At 41.2% G+C, this 25,601-nt stretch overlaps 2 protein-coding genes across 14 annotated transcripts in view; one reads left to right on the forward strand and one right to left on the reverse strand.

Moving 5' to 3' along the window:
* PIP5K1B (phosphatidylinositol-4-phosphate 5-kinase type 1 beta) overlaps positions 1-25,601 on the reverse strand; it is a 554,522-nt gene that overhangs the window by 171,251 nt on the left and 357,670 nt on the right. For all 13 annotated transcript variants that reach the window (XM_060409393.1, XM_060409390.1, XM_060409396.1 and 10 more), the window contains one exon: positions 13,701-13,831. In XM_060409393.1, coding sequence (XP_060265376.1) covers positions 13,701-13,831 — 131 coding nt within the window. The remainder of the gene's footprint in view (positions 1-13,700; positions 13,832-25,601) is intronic.
* Positions 18,213-18,671, forward strand: LOC114112986 (small ribosomal subunit protein uS8). Its single transcript, XM_027964516.3, has one exon. It carries the CDS (start codon positions 18,252-18,254, stop codon positions 18,642-18,644), a length of 393 nt encoding a protein of 130 aa, XP_027820317.1. The 5' UTR covers positions 18,213-18,251; the 3' UTR covers positions 18,645-18,671.

Here is a 25,601-nt window from a genome sequence, read left to right on the forward strand (position 1 = left end):
CATTTTATCCTTTGACTACATACAGCAATATATTTCACATGACATTACCTAATTTTTTATTGCAAAAAATTTTTTTATTTAGAGGTTCAGAATCCTTTTTCAACACATTCTAGGTGTGACACTGAGGCCGGTCTTTCATGGATATTACACAAATACATTGTGCAAATAAAAAGGCTTTCAGCATACAACAAGTACTTAGAATCTACTACAATTTAAGTTTGCTGAGGTCTGTCAGATTTTTTCCATCAGTACCTGACACATGGTAGACAATAAGTATTTTTTGAATGAAAAAATGAGTTTAAGATAATGCTAACTCAGTAAACTTGATTCTTAGATGAAGCTTAGGTTCTAAAGACAACATAAAAGGAAAAAAAAAAAACTACATAGTCCAAAATCATCCTTAAAAACTATTTAGGAAATGACCTGTTCAATATATCGTGTGGCCAGTTTTCCCCCTGCATGGCTACAGATGACTGTTTCTTTTGGTGACTTCCAAAAGAAGTAGTAGGCTTGTGTTGTTAGGGGCCATCGTATAACAACCAATCTTTTCTGGGAAGGCCAGGGCTGCACTCAGGCAGCAGCAAGGCACATACAGGACGGGAGTGACACAGGAATGGAGGCTGCTTGGGAGAAGAAGTCACATATGACCAGAATATCTGCTCACTGAAATGGCTATTGTTGCCCTAAGCAAGCACAGTTGAATATTCATAATGCTTGTATGATACCCAGGCATGGTGTCCAAACATTTCCTCATCCCATATTTTGGGATTTATGAGACATGCACTCAGTTATGTCTTATGGGACCGCCAAAAGGAATGATTTCGGAACTTACATAATTATAACTTGAAAACATGGGCTGTGTAGAAATAAGAGATTAAGAGCAAAGAGGCTCATAGAGACCTCTGACATCTTTTCTCACTGTTGCAAGCAAGTAATAATAATTTGAAGCAGGCTACTTTCAGTGGGCCAAGAGTGTTGCCAATTTTTTATTTTCTCCCACTCTTATCTCCTTTCTATCTCATGCATTCAAAATAATTCATTCTAATACAGATCACCTTCAACATTTAAGAGTAAAATAAAACACTCGTTCCACTTACATGGAATTATTCTTTAAATGATTTATTCCCATGAAGTTGGGGACCCAATATTTTATCAGAGAGGATACAGTATATATCACTATCATTTTACTCAGAGCTTCTTGAGTTGTTCACCTTTCCCTGAATCTACCACTAATTACAACAGCTTTCCTTGGAGTCACATCCCCCTGACTACTGTGCTTCATTCAGAAAAGGTGTGAAAAGGATAGTGTTAGGTTTCCCTGGAGACGAGATAGGCAGACACATGTGTGCACACACACATACAGAGAACATCTCTAGTTAAAGAAAGGGAACCTTTATTTCTTTACATATCCACCCTGACCCCTGACGGCTGGTATAAAAAGCCATTACATCACTAAAAATGAAAAAAATAAATTGAATCTATTAATAGCTAGCTTTGGGCCACATTAAGATATAAAGAAAGGTATGGATCAACTATGATAGAGGCTTGCCTGTATGGAGTCATCAATAAATTACATTTGTATAATGGAGACAATGAACAGAGAACAAGGATATACTTAACAGAGGCATTACAGGAAGTGGTAATTTCTTCACAGCATAATTAACAGATATTAATAATTAACTGCTGAGGTTATACAATCTTGAACTTCTCCACTTGCCTGAATGGAGAGGAATGTTCCCTAATAGTGAATCATAATACAAGACCACTTTTCATTTGTTTTTCTCCTAGTAGATTATAGTTCATGAATTCTGCTTTCCTTTGACAAATATTAAGATTTTGCATTCTCTCAAATCACACTGGACCCCCTATGTGGGAGCTGAGATGCTCCTAACTCCCTGTAGTTAGGGAGACTTGCGTTCAAATTCCATCTCTGCCACTGACAAGCTGTGCTGAGACCTAGTACCAAGCCTCTAGAAATGACATGGCAGAGTGGGTGAAAATGTGAAAGAAAGGCCATGCCCCAGCACATGTGGAGCCCTCAGTGAGTTTGGATAATTGAAGTTGCATGGAAACAAGAGATAGCCCAGAGTTGAACATGTCACATGAAGAATGAGGTGGCTAAATGTTTTTTTCGTTTGTTTATTTTAAAAATCAGGAAAAAGAAAAAGTGACAAAATGAGAAAATACTGGGTTAGCTAAAAAGTCCACTTGGGTTTTTCCATAGCATTGCGCTGAAAAACGCAAATGAACTTTTTGGCTACCCCAACATGTGCAACTCATTTCACAAAAAGCTAACCTCCCAATATAAAGAGCTCTAAGATATAGCAAAGACCAAAAAAGTTATATATTAATATTTTTTTAAATAGCCAAAGTTAAAATCAGGTGGTTCACAGAAATGGAAGTACAAATGACTTACACATATGGAAAGATGTTCAACCTCATTTGTCATAGAATACATGCAAATTAACTGTCACCAAGAGATCATTTTCTCTCTCAGATAAGTAAACATTTAAAACTTTGCCATAGCTCAAGGGAGACTAGCACCCTGAGACACTACTAGTGGGAAAGTAAATTGATACTTTTTCTTTGGAGGACATTTTTTACAACTGTCAAAATTACAAATGTATATATATAACTCTTGATTTAGCAAATGCATTACTATATGCTAAACTAGTGTTCGTATAAAATGACATATGTGTACCTGGTTATTCATTGTGGCACTGTTTATAAGGATGAAAGATTGAAGCAACTTAGATGTCTCTCAGAAGGGAAGCAGTCAATTAAGGTTCAGTCACACAATGGAATATTATGCAATTATTACAAAAGAATGAGGAAGCTTATGTAACCTCAGTTATGCAGATAATACCACTCTAATGGCCGAAAGTGAAGAGGAACTAAAGTGCATTTTGATGAGGGTGAAAGAGGAGAGTTAAAAAGCTGGCTTAAAACTCAACATTCAAAAAACTAAGATCGTGGCATCTGGTTCCATCACTTCATGGCAAATAGATGGGGAAAAAATGGAAGCAGTAACAGATTTTATTTTCCTGGGCTCCAAAATCACTGCAGACAGTGACTGCAGCCATGAAATTAAAAGACACTTACTCCTTGAAAGGAAAGCTGTGACAAACCTAGATAGCTTAATTAAAAAGCATAGAAGTCACTTTGTGGACAAAGGTTCATAAAGTCAAAGCTGTGGTTTTTCTAGTAGCCATGTATGGATGTGACAGTTGGACCATAAAGGTGGCTGAGCATCAAAGAATTGATGCTTTCAAACTGTGGTGTTGGAGAAGACTCTTGAGAGTCCCTGAGACAGCAAGGAGATCAAATCAGTCAATCCTACACTAAAGCAACCCTGAATAGTCATTGGAAGGACTGATGCCAAAGCTGAAGCTCCAGTACTGTGGCCATCTGATGTGAAGAGTAGATTCACTGGAAAAGACTCTGATGCTGGGAAAGACTGAGGACAGGAGGAGGAGGGAACAGAGGATGAGATGGTAAGATAGCATCACAGACTCAATGGACAGGAATTTGAGCAGATTCTGAGAGTGAAGGACAGGTGAGCCTGGCATGCTGCAGTCCATGAGGTCACAAAGAGTTGGACGTGACTTAGAGACCAAAATGCACTGACATGGTAAGATCTGAGACAAATTAAGTGAAAGAAGGTTGATACAAAATACTGTGTACAGCATTCCAACACCTGTATACAAAACCAAAAAACTATATTTTTGGTATGTATCTGCATAGAAAAACCCCTGAAGGATGTACAGATCCCTAGTAACAGGGGTCAGTAGAGCTAGACACTGGGTACAAAAGGGACAGGAATGAAAGGGGCACTATTCACAGTATTTCTTTTAAAAGCATCCTGAGTATTAACCCTTCTATGTATTACCATTTACAACATTAATTATTTTTTTTAAGCTGGGGATAAAAGCCATAAGCCCAAAACAAAGCTCTGCACGCTGGGTACCACACAGCAGAAAGATTCAGTAACCCTTCTGCTTAGTAAGCTGCTCCAGTGAATAACAAATAGCAACCTGACATGAATGAAGCTCTACTGAAAGAAATGCAAATTACTGGACTGTTGGCCCCAGCTGGAGGTTGTCAGGAGGTACAGGGCACAAGAGCCACACCACACAGCAGGTGCAGCGAGGATCAGCCAGCAGACCTATGGGGGACCTACAGGGTACCTACAGGACCTACGGAGTACCAGTACATGCTAGTCCACTGATGTCCAGCACAGAGACACCTCTGCACATGCAGGAAACGCTGAGCCAAGGCAGCAAACACAACTGCAACCAGCATTCGTCCCCTGGCCAGTGGGAGAGCTCCACCAAAGACCCCTGCGGGCTTTCCAGGCCTGAGCCGGTGGCAGCCATCAGGAGCCGGTCAGGCATCTAGACTCAGCAAAATTGAAGTCTGCCGAAGAGAAGACTTCTTCACAATTTAAGACTTAGGTCTCTTCAACCCATTTTTAAAAGACCCCAGTTTCCTATCTCAGCATAAAATTGAGGCTTTGGAAATTTCAGCTACGATGTTTTCAGCAGTGATTCGAGATGTTTGGATCCCATGAGCTGGTAAAATTTCAACAGTAAAAATCTGGAGACCAAAATGTCATATATTTTTAGTTGTCTGACTTAGTATGAACAGAATGTTAGTTTCTAATTTTAAAAAATAGATATGAAACATGCAACAAAGTTTTACTGTATAGCACAGGAAACGATAGTCAATATTTATAATGACCTATAATGGAAAATAATTTCAAAAATAATATATGTGTATATGTATAACTGAATCATCTTGTTGTTCACCTGAAACATTGTAAGTCAACTATATTTCAATAAAATTAATATATTAAGAAAAAAATCTTTAAAAAATCTTGAGGCCTACGTAGGATCTCCAATTTTATTTTGCCAAGTAAGAACCTAAATAAGTCAGCCAACATACAGTTCTACCTTATCAAGTTACTAAAGAAAGGGTTTGTTCACCTCACCAAAGGAGGAAGAAACTTCAAATAAAAAATAGTACTTTCTCTATCTTGTTCTTTTCTCCCTTATTTCATCAAGAAGCAGTTAGAGTTTATTATGGATCAGCTCTGGGATTTTGATATTTACTCTTCGGAGGTGGGTTCAGTGTTCAGTTTAACTGAACTTAATTAGTGCTTGTCTTCAGTCCAAAAGTATGTTATTTCTCAATGGCAGTAAATGTTTAGGGTTACAATGCTGAAGCTTGAGGAAGCAGTAGCCAGCATCTGGAATTTCCCATTTAGCAGATAAGGAAGTCAGAGCCTAGGGAGGGAAAGTAATGACCTAAGTTAGTCAGGAACAAACAAGAGGAGGAGATTAGATCTATACCAAGGCAGTGGAACAGTCAGCAGCAATTAGGCTGGCCTTAATTTCAACTTGATGTTCCTCGGTTAGTCTTCCTTTTCAGGATCCTATTGAAGGTTTCAGAGTACAACCTCCCCAAATACCCCAATTATCTCCCCACCCCCATGCTCCCCCCATCCCTAATCATGCTGCAGGATCAGGTGGGCTGAATTTGATTAGCCATTTAGGGGTTCTCATTTGTATGTACCATGAACACTCTACTTTGCATGTGTGGTATCAGAGCCTGATAACCAAGCACTATTTTGAGTGGCACCGAGTGGAGAGATCTGATGCTCAGCAACGGGGTGAAATTGATTTAGTATCTCCAGGACTCTTAAGAGGTCCAGTTTCGGAGCTGAGGCCCAGAGCTTTGATGTTTTAGAGGCAACATCTTATGTATGTAGAGGCAACATTTTATATATGGTGAGCTTCCTTGATTTCAAACTGTAATTGTTAGTTAGTGGCCTCTTGGCAAAACGAGTGGGTCAGCAACTCCTGGGTGACAGATTTATTATAAGGGGTTAGCTCATGTGGTCATGGAGGCTAAGAAGTCCAACGATCTGCCACATGTGAGCTGGCGGCCCAGGAAAGCTGGTAGTGTAATTCTAATCCAAACCCAAAGGTCTGAGAGTCAGGGAAGCCAATGGTATAAGTCCCAGTCTAAGCCTGAAGGCCCAAGAATCAGCAACACTGATGTTCCAGGGCAGTGATAATGTCCAGGGCCTGTGGGGCTCCTGGATATAAGCCCTTTCTGTGTCTTCCATTTCTTTGATTATAAGAAACAGCCTTCGTTCAGTCTCCCTGACCTTCCCTGAGTTCCAATGGGCAGATTCAAGTAGTTAACTAGGGAACGGAGGGGATGTGAGGCCAGGGAGAAACAGTCAAGAGCAGCCTTGGGGCAAAGTCCTGTTTTCCCATCAGTGGATACACACAAAAATATCTTTGAGCTATTCTGCAGATACTGAAGCCCCCTCCAGGTGGAAGGAGTTAATGATTAATCGTGGTATGCTGCCCACAAGCACGAAGACCCCAGACCAGTTAGACCTGAAGGCAGACTCCCACTTACTTCACCACCAACCCGTCAGAAGAATGTCCACGGACTGATCACACCCTCTTTGAACAACTACTATAAAACTTCTCACTATCCTCCCCAAGTGGGGACACATGGTTTAAGGGCATTTGCCCACTGTGTCCCCCTTTGCCTGGCAAAGCAATCAAGCTATCCTTTTCTACTTCACCCAAAACTCTGTCTTCAAGTTGTAATTCACCCCCAGTGTACCGAGAAGCTGAGCTTTCAGCATCAGCAGGAGATGTCCCATCTCAAGTAGGGAGTGAATCAGCCCTTTTGCCACCTTTTTGTTCTATTCAGGGTGATGCCCACCCAAACTGTGAGGTGATCTTGTTTTACTCAGTCTACTGACTCAAATGCTAATTTCTTCTAGAAATACCCTCACAGACACACCCAGAAAAAATGTCTTATCAGCTATCTGGGCATCTCTTAGCCAGTCAAGTTGACACATCAACTTAACCATCACACCTCCCACGAGGCAGGATAAGTGACTTTATCCTTATATACAGATGGTGATACTGAGACAAAGAAAACTTAAGTGTAATACAATTGGACCAGTGACACCACAGTCCAGTAACAAACTAGTGGTGGTACCCAGTCTTCAAAGTGAACCTGTGTACTGCAGGGTATGCAGAAGCAGCATTAAGCATTACTAATTGCCTCTGCCAAGTCAGGCAACGTGGAGATTGCTTAGTTTTCACATACAACTATTTAACCTAGGTAATAGAAATTGGTTCTCTCTCTCGCCAAATCAGACAGTGACAGTGTTTTTCCATTCTCCTGAAGGAAAAACAAAACCAACATAATGAAACAAAAGACACACTCCCTGAAGGTGCCAGCCTCCTTCTGCTGAACACATCTATGACAGGTACCCCTGAGCTGCCTTCTGGAACACAAGGCTGCACCATCTTTTGAGGCGAACAAGCTAACAGCCAGTCTTTAAAAGTGAGTAGCTGAAGACAGCTTAAATTCCAAAACCAAAGAACATATTCCAGGGTGTCATTTACTGGGAAAGTGTGATATCGTCATTCATCACCTAAATGCTAAACTTCTAAAGAAGTTATTAGCACACTGAAAAATTATGTTTACAAGACAATTTCAAATAAGTTAAAATGTTATGTAATATTCAGTGCATGCAACAAATGTTTCACTTTTGAATTAAAGGAAGAGGTATATAATCCTTATTGATAGGAAATTATCTTTCCCACATCCCCACTACACAAATATTGAATAAATATTTGAAAAGTTTTGACTTGAAGGGACCTTGTATTATCAGCTTTACCAGCAACAGTCACACCTCTCATTTAATCCTGAGAAGAATATTCCGGTAGCTTTGTATTCTATCCGCATCTACATAAAACCTTGTATGGAAAAAAACAGGTATAGATCAAGGGTTGGCAAACCTTTTAGAGTCTTTGTTACAACTACTCAACTCTACTGTTGTAGTGGAAAAGGAACCCTAAACAATATGTAAGTGAATAGACGTGGCTGTTACGATTAAACTTTATTAAAAAAAAAAAAAAAAAAAAGAAGCATGGGGCCGGCTTTTTCTCATGAGCTGTAGTGTGCTGACCCATGGTACACATGGATTCTTGGATGAGTTTATGTCAGTGAAACTTGAAATGCAGGTGGTTAGCTAGTCTGTCAAAACCCTAAATGTACCACTGATATTTGGCAATGCTTATATGCATCTTTGACATACATGTTTGGTTGTCATTTAGAATAATATCATAGCTCAGTTGGTAAAGAATCTGCCTGCAATGCAGGAGACCCCAGTTCGATTCCTGGGCCAGGAAGATCCCCTGGAGAAGGGATAGGCTACCCACTCCAGTACTCTTGGGCTTCCCTGGCAGCTCAGCTGGTAAAGAATCTGCCTGCAATGCGGGAGACCTGGGTTCAATCTCTGGGTTGGGAAGATCCTCTGGATAAGGGAAAGGCTACCCACTCCAGTATTCTGGCCTGGAAAATTCCATGGACTGTATAGTCCACAGGGTCACAAAGAGTCGGACACGACTGAGTGACTTTCACTTGGTGATTCAAATAAATCCTGAAGAAGAAAATCCATTAAACCTAAGGGCAGTCTGTAATGATATTCACATCAAGCTAAACTCCAGTGAGCAGATGAAAATACAGGCGATTTCTTTCTTTCTTTTTTTTTTTAACAAATTCTTCAATTAGATAATTATTCTTGAATATGGAATATTTATTGCCAGCTTTCAAACCGTATTTTCCATTCCAGAGAAGGCAGTGATGGTGTCTCCTACAGAGGAACAGAGGGATGGATTCAAGCTGGCTGTCAAGGGGCCAGATAGATATAGTTTCATAATTCTAGAAGTTTTGTTCTTTTTTTAATTCAAAAGAAATACCGTTCCTGTGTTTCATCACCATAGTATAGGGAGAAATAAAACTGTGGACCCAGCCACTGCTGAGTTCAAATCCTGGCTATACCATTTACTGGTTTATCACTTTGGGTTAAGACATCTAATACCTCAGGGCCTTAGTTACTTCATATATAAAATAGTTTTTTCTTAATGGTAAAGATGAAAAGTAATAACAATTATATTGTAGAACATACAAATATTATTAATAAGACTATACTTAGCTCATAGTTGGTACTTAAACTCTGCCTCCTGTTGCTGCCTCTGGTTCATGTTTACATGGTAGAAACATGATAAAACATTCTCTATCTTCCTATTCCCCTTTACACATGAAAAATCTACAGCCTTGAGTTCTGGGTGGTACAGAATCTGGGGTCAAAAGATTAAGATATGGTCATGGTTCTCTTACTCATCTATTTTGTCATTTTGGAAGATCATGGAACCAGACAGTTAAAAAGAATTTTATATCATCCTTAAAATCTTACACAATGGAACAATGGACTGGTTCAAAATTGGGAAAGGAGTACATCAAGGCAGTATATTGTCACCCTGTTTATTTAACTTATATGCAGAGTACACAGGTCTAGGGCTCTTTTCCATCTACAAAATGAAATAATCCGCGGTGCAAATACATAATATCTAAAAATAACTTCAAGCCACTTTAAAATAAAGAAATAAAAAATAACACAGTGCACTTCGTTGCTAAGGGAAACAGATTCTGCAGTCTCAGAGCAGTAGTAAATTAAAACATCTCAAGGCACCCTAAGCAATTAGTTCTATGACCCAGATAAATGCATTGGATTTTAGAGCCACCAGGGACTTCAGAATGTTTCAATTGCTTGCAACAAGGGCCTCTCACCCCTAGGCAGGTAGAGAAATATGGATGGGTAGGGAGGGAGCATATTTTGGCTCCTTTACCAAGTTGTAACTGACATACAATAAAATGTACAGTTTGTTAGTTCTCACGTATGTGTATACCTATGAAACCACCACCAGAATCAAGAAACTGAATTTATCCATCACTTTGTGGGAAGGGTTTTGATCATTATAGTAATGAGATATTACTGGCATGGCCTGGGGATGACAAATGTTCAGTCTTGCACAACGAATTAGCTCATCTAAAAAAAGTCAAAAGCACATTTGTTGAGAAATACTGGGACCGATCCCTTTGCTAAACCAAAGAAGAAACTGAGCCCAGATGAGGAAACTGAGGCAAGACCCCCCCATGTGAGTTTCTTGTTTTCATGTAAATGCATCTGGAGCATATATGTTCTTTTCAAATTATTATTATTGGAGTAATAATTATCTTTCCAATTATTATTGGAATATAGTTGCTCCAGAAAAACATCTACTTCTGACTATGCTAAAGGCTTTGACTGTGTGGATTACAAAAAACTGTGGAAAATTCTTCAAGAGATAGGGAATACCAGACCACCTTGCCTGCCTCCTGAGAAGCCTGTATGCAGCTCAAGAAGCAACAGTTAGAACCGGACATGGAACAATTGACTGGTTCAAAATTGGGAAAGGAGTACATCAAGGCAGTATATTGTCACCCTGTTTATTTAACTTATATGCAGAGTACATCATATGACATGCCAGGCTGGATGAAGCACAAGTAGGAATCAAGACTTCTGGGAGAAATATCAATAATCGCAGATACACAGATGACATCGCCCTTATGACAGAAACGAACTAAAGAGCCCCTTAATGAGGGTGAAAGAGGAGAGTAATAAAGCTGGCTTAAAACTCAATGCCCCAAAAATAAAGATTATGGCATCCAGTCCCATCACTTAGTGGCAAATAGATGGGGAAACAATGGAAACAGTGACAGACTTTATTTTCTTGGGCTCCAAAATCACTGCAGATGGTGACTGCAGCCATGAAATTAAAAGACGCTTGCTCCTTGGAAGAAAAGCTATGACAAACCTAGGCAGAATATTAAAAAGCAGAGACGTTACTTGGCTGACAAAGGTCCATATAATCAAAGCTAGGGTTGTTCCAGTAGTCAGCTATGAATGTGCAAGTTGGACCATAAAGCGGACTGAGTGCCGAAGAATTGATGCTTTTGAACTGTGGTGTTGGAGAAGACTCTTGAGTCTCATGGACTGCAAGGAGATTAAACTAGTCAATACTAAAGGAAATCAGTCCTGAATATTCATCGGAGGGACTGATGCTGAAGCTGAAGCTCCAATATTTAGGCCACCTGATGTGAAGAGCTGACTCATTGGAAAAGACCCTGATGCTGGGAAAGATTGAAGGCAGGAGGAGAAGGGGACGACAGAGGACAAGATGGTTGGATGGCATCAGAGACTCAATGGACATGAGTTTAAGCAAGCTCCGGGAGATGGTGAAGGACAGGGAAGCCTGGTGTGCTGCAGTCCATGGGGTTGTAAAGAGTCGGACACGACTGACTGACTGAACAACAATAGCTGCTTTACACTGATGTGTCAGTTGTGGCTATAGAGTAAAGAGAATTAGATATATACATAATCCTTCTTTTTTGGATTTCTGTCCTGTTTAGTTTACCACAGAGCACCAAATAGAGTTCCTTGTACTGTGTGTTCTTTAAACAAGCAATACAGTATTTGCTTAAATTTTAGTCTGAATCAAATGTTTCATGTCATATTGACATTTAAAAGCTATATAAACTCTGAATGATATATTTGAATGTGACAGTGGACTCTTCTCAATAGGATCAGTTAGCTGGATGCTCCCTTCTCCAGAGACATGCGTGTCATTCAGTGGCTGCTGCTGCTTTCTTGGGATACAGAGTTAAGGTCAAAGACGCAAAATCCAGATAGGTACAACTTTGGTTCTCTATTCCTGAAGAAAAAAATCTCATTTTGTCTTAATCATAAAAATGCAGTATGCTTATGATAAACTGTCCATGAACAAAAGGAATCAAAACACTCAGAAGGGCCTGAAAACAGTGTTAGTTGCTCAGCTGTGTCCGACTCTTTGCGACCCCATGGCCTATAGCCTCTGTCCATGGAATTCTCCAGGCAAGACTACTGGAGTGGGTAGCCATTTCCTTCTCCAGGAGATCTTCCTGACCCAGGAATCGAACCTGGATCGTCCACATTGCAGGCAGATTCTTGACAGTCTAAGCTACCAGAGAAGCCCCCTAAAAGTGTCTATGAAGATGAACCTATTTGCAGGGCAAGAATAGAGATGCAGATGTAGAGAACGGACACGCGGACACGGGGAGAAGGGAAGGGGGGATGGATTGGGAAACCGGGATTGACATGTATACACCAGCACGTGTGAAACAGCTAGCTAGCAGGAACCCACTGCAGAGCACAGGACGCTCAGCTCAGCGCTCTGTGATGACCCAGAAGGGTGGCGGCGGGTGCGTGGGAGGGGATGTATATATAGAGATAGCTGACAAACTTTACTGTACAGTAGAAAGTAACAAAACATTGGTAAAGCAATTATACTCCAATTTAAAAAATAATGCTGAGATGATACATTTTAAAAGAATGAGGCTGTCTAGGTTTCTAGCTGACTTTCTTATTATTTATGTGCTCTGTTGTGACTACATGGACACACTCATCTAAAGGTTTTATTTCTAGGAAGTTGATGCCTGGACAGAGAAATAAATTTAAGTACCATTTCCCTGAAGATTTTTAAAGACAATGAAAACATGGAGAGGAAAAGTGTCACCCAATCATTCTCACTCAAGCCTAGCAATAATTGATAATAAAATTGGCTTATTTTAGAGAGAAACATTTACTTTAAAATAAATGACAAGTCAATCCTTATAGCCACAAAGACAATATAATTGCTTCCAAACCCCTAAGTTGAGTATCTATTTTCTTTCTTTGAAAAGTCCCGTCAGTGGTAGTGACATTTCCAGTTTAATAGTGAGTACTTCTCTTCTTATATTAACTGAGCATTAGACCTTTAAATTATTTGTTTTATTTTGGTATAGCACGCATAATATAAATTTGCCATCTTACACATTTTTAAACATATACTCATGTGGCATTATGTCCATTCACACTGTTGTGCAACCATCACTATCATCCATCTCAGATTTATTTAATTGATTTATCCCCCCCAGTATGGGGCTTCCCAGGTGGCACTAGTGGTAAAAAAAAAAAAAAAAAAAGAAACTCAACTGCCAACACAGGAGACATTAAGAGGTGTGAGTTTGTTCCCTTGGTCGGGAAAATCCCTTGGAGGAGGGCATAGCAACCTACTTCAGTATTCTTGCCTGGGAAATCCTATGCACAGAGGAGCCTGGTGGGCTATAGTCTGTAAATTCACAAAGAATCAGACACAACTGAAGTGACTTGGCATGTTAGCATGCACATGATAAAGTTAGAGGTGACATGTATGGGTAACTTGGGTGTCTTTTCAAATATGCTGTCAAAATAGGGGAACTCCCTTAAGTTTTCTGGAGGAGAGTTAAAAGAGGAAACACATGAGAATATTCAGATAGCAGAACCAACTACGGGTTCCCCAACTCATTTCTTAAATTAGGGCTACAGCAAAAACTTGGCACCATCTGCTGTGTCTCAGGTGCCCTCTTTTTCTAAAGCTATGCAGACATCACTCTGATTACTGTACTCCTTCCCACTGAATTTCAAAGTCTTTCTCCATACGGTCTTTCAGGCATTATTACAACTAATTAATTACAGCTGACCCATAGGACAAACTCTATTTACCATCTGCTATAAAAATGCAAGCCATGTTAAAAAAAATGCAAGCCATTTAATGCAACCAAAAGTAATAATTACTTGGATTACTTTTGGGCACACCAAAGGTCCAACATGAGCATCAGTACATAATGCACACATGCACTGGTAGAAAAGTCTTCAATATGGGGATGTCACAAGAAAGGTTCCTCAGCATGGAAATCATCACAATAAACAATGTTCTTACCTGGGCAGGAACACACTTTCCACCACATAAAAATCTTGCATGAGAACATCTCGGTCTGGCTTGGAGGTGAGATTACCCACTGTGTATCCTATTCCCAGCTGAATAGCACCCTTGATGGCAGATGATGCAGTCTGCAGGGAAAACAAGGATTTCAGCGTTAGCCTCGATAGTCGGGACCTTGTTCAATATCACAAGTAGCAAAAACAGGAGAGTGAGGTTAGATTTCTTCTCTTGTTCCTAAGCAACAAGAAAGCTAGGTTTAGAAAGATGACAGGATGCTTCTTTTGATGGAGAATCCTTTCCAAACATCAAGGACCCTTCCTTCCATGAAATCATTTTGGTGGTTATCTTTCCTATAAATGTTCCTAAGGTCAAATTACCGTCCAAAATCTCCATCTTTCTTTTATTAAGAACTGAGAAACTTTCAATATATAGCATTGTAATTTCCACCAAAGGATAATCGGCACAGTCACATTTTTTAAAAATCAGAAGTTCTATAACATACCTATGGACCAGGAAGAGTATTTTGGCTTCAGAAGAAATGAGAGAGTAAAAAATAATTTCAGCCTTTGGAATACATAGAATTTAATTTGAAAATTGCTTACAAGGGTCCATAATCAAAATTTCCTTCACTGATCTATAATAAAACACAGTTTTGGAACCTCAATATTTCAAATTTACTGCTTTTCTAATATTTTTCCACAGTTAAACTGACATAATGTTAACTTGGAGGAATGACATATATATTTGTGTGTGCGTACACGTGTGCATATATATATAAACAAGTTTTAACCTATTATGTAACATAATAGGAGAAATAGAATAACTTAATTTAGGAAAATCAGAATACATTCTTCTTAATGGTGCAAGTGTGGCATGTTTTTTCACTCCTTGCAATGTTTAATATAGTACCCACTGGGACAGAAGAGCCTGGCAGGTTACAGCCTATTGGTTGCATAGAGTCTGACACAACAGAGCGATTATCACTCTCACTCAGACAGTGGGAACTACATAAATACTTAAATCACTGGTTCTCAGCCAGGGACATCTGACATTGGAGACATTTTTTAGTTATAGAAGGCAATGGCAACCTACTCCAGTGCTCTTGCCTGGAGGATCCCATGGACTGGGAAGCCTGGTGGGCTGCAGTCCATGGGGTCGCTGGGAGTCGGGCACGACTGAGCGACTTCACTTTCAATTTTCACTTTCGTGCATTGGAGAAGGAAATGGCAACCCATTCCAGTATTCTTGCCTGGAGAATCCCAGGGACAGAGGAGCCTAGTGGGCTGCCATCTATAGGGTCACACAGAGTCGGACACGACTGAAGCGACTTAGCAGCAGCAGCAGCAGCAACCAGTGGTGGTAGAGCTACTGGCATCTAGTGGGTAGAGGTCAGGAATGCTGTTACAACATCCTACAATGCACAGGACAGCTTCTCGTAACAACAAATTATCAAGCCCCAAACATTAGTGCTGAGGCTGAGAAACCATGCCTTAAAATGAATGTAATAAAGATCACCTGCTTAATAAAAAAATATTCTTTTTGAGATAACATTTTCACTTAGTAAGTCCAAGACCCATCTCCATCTTCCCAGATGCTGCTTTTTCAAAAAGTTTTCTTAATGCTTTTAACATCAAAAAATATCTCTCTTCTTGAAAAATGTATCCTCTCGATTTCTATGCTAGAACACAGTCCTGTGTCCATGTCTACCTTTTCTGATGGTCTCTCATTTCTTCACTAAATTCTCATATTTTGTTTGCTATAATTGCTGTGTCCCTAAAAGTTGGATCCTTGATTCTCAAATTTCCTTAGTTATGCAGATGATCAATCCATTCCTAATGGTTTCAAATCCTGGCTCCATGCATATGACTCTCAGAACCTACTTGGACACTTTTATCATCACAAACACAGTACACGTGGCACCAAACCATTATCTTACAACCAACCCCCCTACCTCCAAGCCTGGTGTTCCTCTCCCTAAGCTCTGTAATCCTGTCACTGAAGGGTGAGCCCCAAGCAAACCACACCTTGCGCAGGGCTGGGTCCCCAGGAAATATTTGCTGACTGGGCCTGAAATGGTCACGATCATTCATACGGCTTAGTCACTCCCACTATACAATCAGTAACCCTCACTATCCCATGGAATCATCATTCAATCGCCCTGCTTATTTCACTGCAAATATTACATCAGCCTTAGTGTGAGGACAGCTATAATATCTATCCCCTTCTGTGCAGTTAAGAGAAACATCCTGGGGCTTTTCTTCTTTACATATGCCTTTTTACTCACGATCCCAGAGCAGCAAGATGGCAAAAGACTGAGAGTCAAGCCCAAATAGTGCAACTAGTGCTTCAAAAACAAAAAGCTGCTATTTTAATCTTCCCACTGCGAGCTCAGCAATGCCACCAGTTGGCATCAGTGACCTTTTGTACCGACAGCTCTGACTTCTGAAGGCTGAAATGAATTTTTCTCATTTAAACCTCACATAAAAATTCAAAAGGTTTCTCTTCTCCTATCCATCACACAGGGCAAAATGGGACAGGACGTGACATCAGCATTTTCCAGAAGACACCTACAGTCTGAAACTTTCTATTCCAGATCTATCAACAGACGCACACACTCTCAAACTATTTTTCCTTCCCTTTACCACACACCTGACTCTGCTTCCAGAAATATCTGTATTTCTGCTTAATTCAGTCATTTAGTGTGCTTCTTGGACTGGAACACATGTGAAACATGGAATGCCCAATTCCTTGTTAACCACCCTTCTGTCTTATCCCAGAGAAGGCAATGGCACCCCACTCCAGTACTCTTGCCTGGAAAATCCCATGGACAGAGGAGCCTGGTAGGCTGCGGTCCATGGGGTCACTAAGAGTCGGACACGACTGAGCATCTTCACGTTCACTTTTCACTTTCATGCACTGGAGAAGGAAATGGCACCCCACTCCAGTGTTCTTGCCTGGAGAATCCCAGGGACGGGGGAGCCTGGTGGGCTGCCGGCTATGGGGTCGCACAGAGTTGGACATGACTGAAGCGACTCAGCAACAGCAGTCTTATCCCATCCCCAGCAACAGAAGGTGGTCAAAGTTGCAGCAGTCTATATCTGGTATTTGCCAACTTTAGAAAGTCTGAGAGTCACTGGGTCATTTGTTGAAACAGACCAAAAGCACAGCTATGGAGACCGCAAGAAGGTCAGCGCTTGCCAGGGGGTTGAGGAGGGAGGCAGAGCAGGGAGGGTTTCCAGGGCAGGGAAAACACCCTGCACAAGTCCTCTCTGATGGTGTGTCATGCATGCTCCTTCGTGTCTCTGTGCGACCCCGTGGACTGTAGCCCGCCAGGCTCCCCCGTCCCTGGGATTCTCCAGGCAAGAACACTGGAGTGGGTCGCCATTTCCTTCTCCAGGGGCTCTTCCTGACCCAGAAGAGCTCTTCTCAAACCCACATCCCTTGAGTCTCCTGCATTGTCAGGCAGATTCTTTACCACTGAGCCACCTGGGAAGTCCACTTTTATGATAAATACACAATTATGAATTTGTCTAAACCCATAGAAGGTACTCCATCAAGAGTGAGCCGGAATATAAACTGTGGACTTTGGGTGATTATGATGTGTCCATGTAGGTTCATCATTTGTAACAGTGAACCACTCTGGTGGGGGATGTTGACAATGGGCAGGCTGTGCATGTGTGGGTACAGGGGGTGATGGGAAATTTCTGTATCTTCCTCTCAATTTGTTTGTTAACCTACAACTGCTCTAAAGAACAAATCTTAAAAAAAAAATGTCAGCAAGCACTGAAAAACAAGAACCAAAGTGACTTATGGATTGCATCTCCAGAGTTTGACTAGGAAAGTCTGCAGTGAGGCTCAAAAATATGCTCTTGCTCTAAGGAGCATCAAGAAACTTTTTTTTCCTATGGTATAAGATTGAATTTTGAGTTCCTGAAGGAATAAGATTTTGGAAAGGAGCTCATTGACATCTGTTTAAATAAAAAAAAAATCAGACTTATAATAATACTATTACTTTCTTTTCATACTCCTTGACATTCAAGTGCTCTGAAGACAGAAATAAGAGAAATCTTAATAAAAGTGAACTTTTTAATCAACTGTTTGTGCCAGGGACTTGACATATGGATAAAAATAATAATAATCACAATCAATCATAATTATGGCATATACTTTAAGAGCGTTTACTGAAAACACTCTATGAGGCAATCACTATTCTAAGTGCTTTCGGTTATATTAACTCTTCTATCCTCACAATAACCCTGTGAGGTAGGTACTATTATTATCTTCATTTTACTGACTCAAGTATGTTTAGTTACTTACACGAGGTCACGTGGCTAGCAAAGAGGTGGAGCTGGGACTTGTACCTGGCAAGTTTGGCTCCACAGTCCAGATCCAGGTTATAAACAAGCACTCTGCTGCCTCTAACATCAGAATCTCTAACCTCATTTAACCTTTTCAAGGACACCAAAGAGAGGGAGAATCACACCCATTTTACAGGTGGGCATTTAAAGCTCAGCAAGGCTCTTTCAGCCATCTTTCCGTGCCGCCATAATGGTGCGCATGAATGTCCTGGCTGATGCTCTCAAGAGTATCAACAATGCCGAGAAGAGAGGCAAACGCCAGGTCCTTATTAGGCCATGCTCCAAAGTCATCGTCAGGTTTCTAACAGTGATGATGAAGCATGGTTACATTGGCGAATTTGAAATCATTGATGATCACAGGGCTGGGAAAATTGTTGTGAACCTCACAGGCAGGCTAAATAAGTGTGGAGTGATCAGCCCCAGATTTGATGTACAACTCAAAGATCTAGAAAAATGGCAGAATAACCTGCTCCCATCCCGTCAGTTTGGTTTCATTGTACTGACAACCTCAGCTGGCATCATGGACCATGAAGAAGCAAGACGAAAACATACAGGAGGGAAAATCCTTGGATTCTTTTTCTAGGGATGTAATACATACAAATAAAATGCCTCAGAGGGAAAAAAAAAAAAATAAAGCTCAGCAAGGTTATATGACTGCCTCTCTCACATTGTTAGCACATGGCAGAGTCTGCCTGCAAAGCCCATGCCGCTTCCCTGTCTCTTTTTTTTTCCCAAAATGAGTCTAGAATCAAAGTCAGAAGCTCTCTTTTAAGCCTGGCTGTTTGACCTCAGCAAAGGAAGCAGCTGTGTGGGAGCTATGCCTTTTGATGAAATAGGGATAAAATATTTTATTTGCTACTAATCATACTCAGTCATGGGTGAGCCTAAAAGAAACCTGTAAACCACCTGGTAAACCGGTATGAACACCTCTGTTAAAGTCACTACTAATAACACGGGGAGGTACAAACAAAAGGAGATATTTTGCTGCCAAGGGAGGATGGCTACCTCTGGCTACCTCAGGGTTTCTTCCTCTGCATCTCTGTAAAATTAAATGCTTTAGCATAGATGCATTGGGTATAATTAAAAAGCATCTTGACTATTTCATGGATATGTCTGATTGCACTGTGGCATGTGGTTTTCTAAGTCACCAGCAGTAAAGGCCGCACCACCTGACATTTTCCTACTGGACCTTAGGCACAGGGACCAGGATGGGAGAAACCCTAGTCTTTTCTGACACAGTCACTCTTGAGCAAGATGTGTTTTAAAGTTACAAAAACACTCAGAAATGCTAATGGGAGAGTTTCTGATTAGCAGACCAGTAAATCATGATGACCAAGAACCTGCTCTGTGTACTGCAGGTTTCTCTTCTTCTAGAACCAGCAGTTCTTTCCTTGTAAACTCGATGAGTTAGCAGCTTCAAACACACACACACACGTGGTCCTTCCAGTTTTCTGTGTGGCTTTGCATATGCTCTAAACACATTGATACATAACCATTTCCCCTCTGTGCTCGGTGGTATCTGACTCTTTGCAGCCTCATAGACTGTAGACCGCCAGGCTCCTCTGTCCATGGGATTCTCCAAGCAAGAATAGTGGAATGGGGTGCCATTTCCTCCTCCAGGGGATCTTCCCAACACAGGGATCGAACTCACATCCCTTGCAACCCCTGCACTGGCAGGTGGATTCTTTCCTACTAGCACATAGGTTCAGATTTCGGAATACAGCCAAACAGAGTCTACATTCAATTCAGGACTTTTCAAGGGCTAAGTAGAGGCAACATATTGTATGGATATTACAAACACCTCTAAAGCATGTGATATTTGAAGAAAGAATAAGCTAATACCACAAAAGCAAATCACATCTATTACCATTCATGGCTCTTTACTACCCAAATTTGTTCAGGGATGATGGTAATACTAAAAGGAAAATTAATGTCAGCTTGCATTTAGATAATATGCTATGGTTTTCACTACCTTCTAATGACTGCATTTGATTGTCACAATTGTTATGTAGGTAGGTGGGATTTTAATGCCCATTTTATAAAGAAACTTTGACTCTGGGAGATTAACTTGACCTAAATCCTTTGGCCAAATATGTGATAATGCCACGCGTGATACTCTGGTCTACAAGGCACCACCAGTTCAGTGTCCTACCAGTATGTACTGCTTTACTGGCCTCCATTCTCTGTGCAGGAGATGGATCTGACTGAAGCTGAGAAGTACTTGAACAAAGAGACAATAATGATGATTACTATCAATGAGACTAAATGTCCATGTAAACCTGCTATTAGGGGAGCAATGATCTGACAACAGTAAGATTTTAATGATTTTACATTGGTTACAGGAAACTGCTTTCTACAGCATATTGTCTATGAAATTAGATCACTTAATATGCAATCTAATATCACTGGTTTTAAAAGCAAGTACTAAAACATCTCAAGTCAACAACATTTCTCCCTACCTCAGGTGATCTGATGGCCTAATTATAGGATTATAGACAATATACATGATGCCAGAGTGATTTTTTCTCTCCCAAAGTTCAAACTTTTTATTTTGTGTTGTATTGGGGTATAGCCATTTAACAATGTTGTAAGTTTCAGGTAAACAGTGAAGGGACTCAGCCATAAAAAAGTGAAGTCGCCCAGTCGTGTCCGACTCTTTGCGACCCCATAGACTGTAGCCTATCAGGCTCCTCTGTCCATGGGATTTTCCAGGCAAAAGTGCTGGAGTGGATTGCCATTTCCTTCTCCAGGGGATCTTCCCAACCCAGGAAATGAACCTGGGTCTCCCCCATTGCAGGCAGACTCTTTACCGTGGAAGCCATCAGGGAAGTCCCCTAAACCCCTCTCCCATCCAAGTTGCCACATAACATTGAGCAGAGTTCCCTGTACTATACAGTAGGTCCTTGCTGGTTATCCGTTTTAAATATAGCAGTGTGTACATGACCTTCCCAAAGTCCCTAACTAACTCAGAGTAATTTTATTTTTAAGTACAGATCTAATCTTATCACCACCTTGCTTGAAAACTAACAGGTGTGTAGTATCCTTACCACAGGATTAACTCCAAATATCTTAGCTTGACATGGAAACCTCCTTCCCAGCCTCATACTGAGTCCTGCATCCTAACACATAAAAGATTCTAGGGACTTTCCTCGTGGTCCAGTGGTTAAGAATCCACCTTGCAATGCAGGGGACATGAGTTCAATCCCTGGTTAGGGAACTAAGATTCCACATACTGTAGGGCAACTAACCCCATGCGCCACAACTACTGACTATGGAAATGGGATAGTTTGTGGACAGGCAAGCGAAATGTCTTCTGAAAGGAGATGGGACCACCTCTTGCTATGGGTTCCTCAACCCGTTTCTCCAGTTCCTCCTTGATTTGGTTTTCTACTGCTGCTGTATAAATGACCACAAACTTCATGTCTTCCAACAACACAATGTGTTATCTCACAGTTTAGGAGACCAGAAGTCCTAAAATCAAGTTGTTGGGAGGGCTGTGTCCCTTCTTCCTTGCCTTGTGGTCCCCTCGTCCATCTTCATAACAGCAGCATCTTCAAATCTCTCTTAATCTCTCTCTGTCTCCCCTCTGCTTTTGTCTCACATCTCCTCCTCTGATTCTGACTCTCTAGCCTCTCTCTTACAAGAACCTCTGTGATTGCATTGGGCCCATCTGGATAGTTCAAGATCATTTCCCCAACAAGACCTTTAGCTTAATCACACCTTTGCCAATCAAGTCTCCTTTGCCATATAAAGTAACATATCACAGGCTCTAGGGATTAGCGCATGGCTGTCTTTTGGGGACCCATGATTCTATATTCTACCCTCTATTTCAAGATAGACTTCAGAATTTTTTCCAGTAGTGCATAGGTAAAGAGAAGAGCTCCCCTTAGAACTCCATTCAGTCACATGCTGTTCATTCATTTAGATCTTCATTCTCAAATATCTGAGAATTTTCTGTGACCTAAGCACTGTGCTAGATGTTGGGGAAAGCATATGAAAAAAAAAAAAAAAAGGTCCTGTTCTTGCTCTCATGAGAGTTTCTAGGTTAGTGAGTGAAAGAGATATTAAAGATATGCATTCATAATAGGCAGTGATACAAATACCAGGGTGATGTGATCAGGCCGAAAGTGAGGAGATTCACTTTAGAATGGGGGAGAGCTAGGAAAGGTCTAACAGGAAGCATACACAGTCTGAGACATGAAAGGTGAGAGCCAGCTGGCAGTTCATATCAACAGACACTGGCTGTATGCCCATCACGTGCCAGGCACTCATCTACAAACTGGGGATACAGAAATGACCTGGCCTGGGTGCTTGCCCTCAAGGAATTGAAAGTCACATTAGGAGGTCAAGGGAATCAATTTCCAGGCATACAGAAACAGCAGTTCAAGAAACTGAAAGCAAATCACTGTAGATGAATTAAGATGAGCATCAGAGAGAGCATCAGAATTGGAGGCTGCAAAGATGAGCTGAATCTAGCGCTGAGCCTCATTGATCCTTCTAAGGATCTGATGTATTTCCACAAGGAAAGAGTTATCGTCTAAGCTGAAAAACTTCACCCCGGCTGCCATGTGGAGGACAGACTAGAGAGAATATATGAGGAAAAGTGATTAGGAGGCAAGTGTCACGGTTCATGGGTTTGATTGCTGGGTCGGGAAGATCCCCTGGAGGAGGGCATGACAACCCACTCCAGTATTCTTGCCTGGAGAATCCCATGGGCAGAAGAGCCTGGGAGGGGTCATGAAGAGTTGGATACGATTGAAACAACTTAGCACACATACATGTGTCATGGTTCACATTGAGATGTGGATGTCTTAAGAGTAGGGTGATGAACAAGATGACGGAAAGAAGAGCTGAATTTGTATATATTTTGGAGGGAAATAAAGAGAACTTGCCATAAGCTAGAAATGAGGGAGAGAAGAGTACTGGAATGCCTTCTAGTGTTTTCCTTGAGCAGTGGAGAGGACTGAGGTTGCTTTACTGAGTTGGGAAGACTGAGGGAGGAACACTTTGGGGGGCAGATTGAGTTCCACTTGAGATGCCGGTGAGACATCCAAATGATGTCAAGGTGCAAGTCTGGAGCTTAGAACAGAGGTTTGGGCTGAAATTTTGAATTTGAGTGTTTTCAGCATATAAATGGTATTGAAACCCAAAGGGCTGAATGAATAACCTTGGGAGAGAGAAGAGCAACTTGCCACCGCAACTTGAAGCCCATGAACTACAACCACCTTGCTCACTGCAAGTAGAGAAAAGCTGGCCCAGCAACAAAGACTCAGCACCGTGAAAAATGAATTTAAAAAATTATGAAAAAAAAAAAGTCCAAGTACAGGTCAAGAATATTTGACAAAATTATTTGATAAACTCTAGTCAACTTATGCCTTTATTTAAACCATATTTTAAAAAATGTTCTATAACTTAAAAAAATATTACATTAAGAAAGCAAGATATAAAATACATACAACAAAATCTGAAAAACTCACAAATGTTTTATACACATCCACAGAGGAAAGTAAGACAGGAAGGATGTTGGGTGATTTACTTTCAAGTCTTGTACTTCTCAGATTTTCTAAATTTTGTGTTACAGGTAAGAATGGAAATGTCCTTCCATGAAAGCATCTTTACTATGTTTATAAATACATTTTGAATGATGACAAAGGTATGTTTGGGATTTGCTAATTTTTATTTTTATTTTTTGAGTTTTATTTATTTATTTACTTTATTTTACTTTACAATACTGTATTGGTTTTGCCATACATTGATGGCTTCTCCCCTGGTGGCTCAGTGGTAAAGAATTTACTGCCAGTGCAGAAAATGGGTTTGATTCCTGCACTGGGAAGATCTCCTGGATTAGAAAATGGCAACCCACTTAAGTATTCTTGCCTGGTAAATCCCATAGACAGAGGAACCTTGTGGGGTCATAAAAAAGTCAAACATGACTTAGTGACAACATTTTTTAAAATCTTATTTTCTTTAGGACAAAGCCTTCATGCTAGAAACCCATGTAACTATTATACTCTTATGAAAGTGAAAGGGAAAGTCGCTCAGTCGTGTCTGACTCTCTGTGACTCCATGGACTGTACAGTCTATGGAACTCTCCAGATCAGAATACTGCAGTGGGTAGCCTTTCCCTTCTCCAGGAGATCTTCCCAACACAGGGATTGAATCTAGGACTCCCACCTTGCAGGCAGATTCATTACCAGCTGAGCCACCAGGGAAGCCCAAGAATATTGGAGTGAGTGGCCTATTCCTTTTCCAGTGGATCTTCCCGACCCAGGAATCAAACCAGGGTTTCCTGCATTGCAGGCAGGTTCTTTACCAGCTGAGCTACCAGGGAAGCCCATGGCAATATTCAGCACAGGAAAAACCAGTACTTCATAATAACTTTGTGTGCTGTGTGTTAGTCACTCAGTTGTGTCTGACTCTTTGCGACCCCATGGACTGTAGCCCACCAGGCTCCTCTGTCCATGGGGATTCTCCAGGCAAGAATACTGGAGTGGGTTGCCATGCCCTCCTCCAGATGATCTTCCCAACCCAGGATCAAACCCAGGTCCCCTGCACTGCAGGTGGATTCTTTACTGTCTGAGCTACCAGGGAAGCCCATATTCTTACGAAGTGTAATCGTAATCAATTTTGTTTTTGTCACCCACTGTCCCTCTAAATTTATTCTGGGGTCAGGTCTTCCCTTGCCCTAAGTATGAATTTTCAGGCAAGTCCATGACCCCTCTGGTGACTCCCAGAATAAAATCATCTGTACTTTGTTCATATATATTCACAGATCAGTAAAAAGTGGTCTCATGCAGATACTTGGTATGTCTAGCCCACTCATTAATAAAAGCCTTAAGTATACTGTTAGTAACCATCTCCCCTTCCCTCACCTGCCCTGGCATAAGCTGGTCACCAGCAGTGGGAAAGGTAGTGGGAGCTTTTTCTCTATTCTGACTGATTGCCAGAGGAAGCAGAAAAGGTCTTACTTGAGGAGAGGGGTACAGTTCTAAGACGCCCCAGGCATTCGAGGCTCACCAATTACATATGCAGCTCTCTCTCTATTGTGGGTTGCTTTCATAGGATCGACAATCACCCTCCAAACTGCAGCTGCACTTCCCCTTCAGGGGAAGAACTCATCTCCTCTGGCTGCTGGGTCCACATTGTTCCTCCGGGCCTTACGTGAACAGGCTCAGTGACCACCACACAGCAGCTTTATCTCTAGTTCAGTGCCCTCAACTGGTCACATATCACTTACCCTGAAACCAAGGGAATCAACAGTCCCCCACCCTCCCTAAGAACCCTATCGTAGCTTTGCTATCATCAGATTAGCTGACCAACAATTATCTTGTTCTTTCAATCCCCCAGAAAATATGACAGCCCACCGCATCCTCCAGGCTGCAGGGGTTGTATTACATGCATGGGGTCTCACTGAAGCCCCTTGCACTTAGGCATAAGATGACGGGACAACCCTCCCCTAATACCTGCCCCACTGTGAGAGTAACTCATGACATATCAACAATCACTCCAAAATTCCTTTTCCAGTCTCTGCATTTCGCGT

This window comes from Ovis aries, chromosome 2 (assembly GCF_016772045.2).
Source record: "Ovis aries strain OAR_USU_Benz2616 breed Rambouillet chromosome 2, ARS-UI_Ramb_v3.0, whole genome shotgun sequence".
Lineage (NCBI taxonomy): Eukaryota > Metazoa > Chordata > Mammalia > Artiodactyla > Bovidae > Ovis > Ovis aries.

Coding starts and splice junctions, on each gene's coding strand:
- LOC114112986 (XM_027964516.3), top strand. CDS start 18,252: ATGGTGCGCATGAATGTCCTGGCTGATGCTCTCAAGAGTATCAACAAT.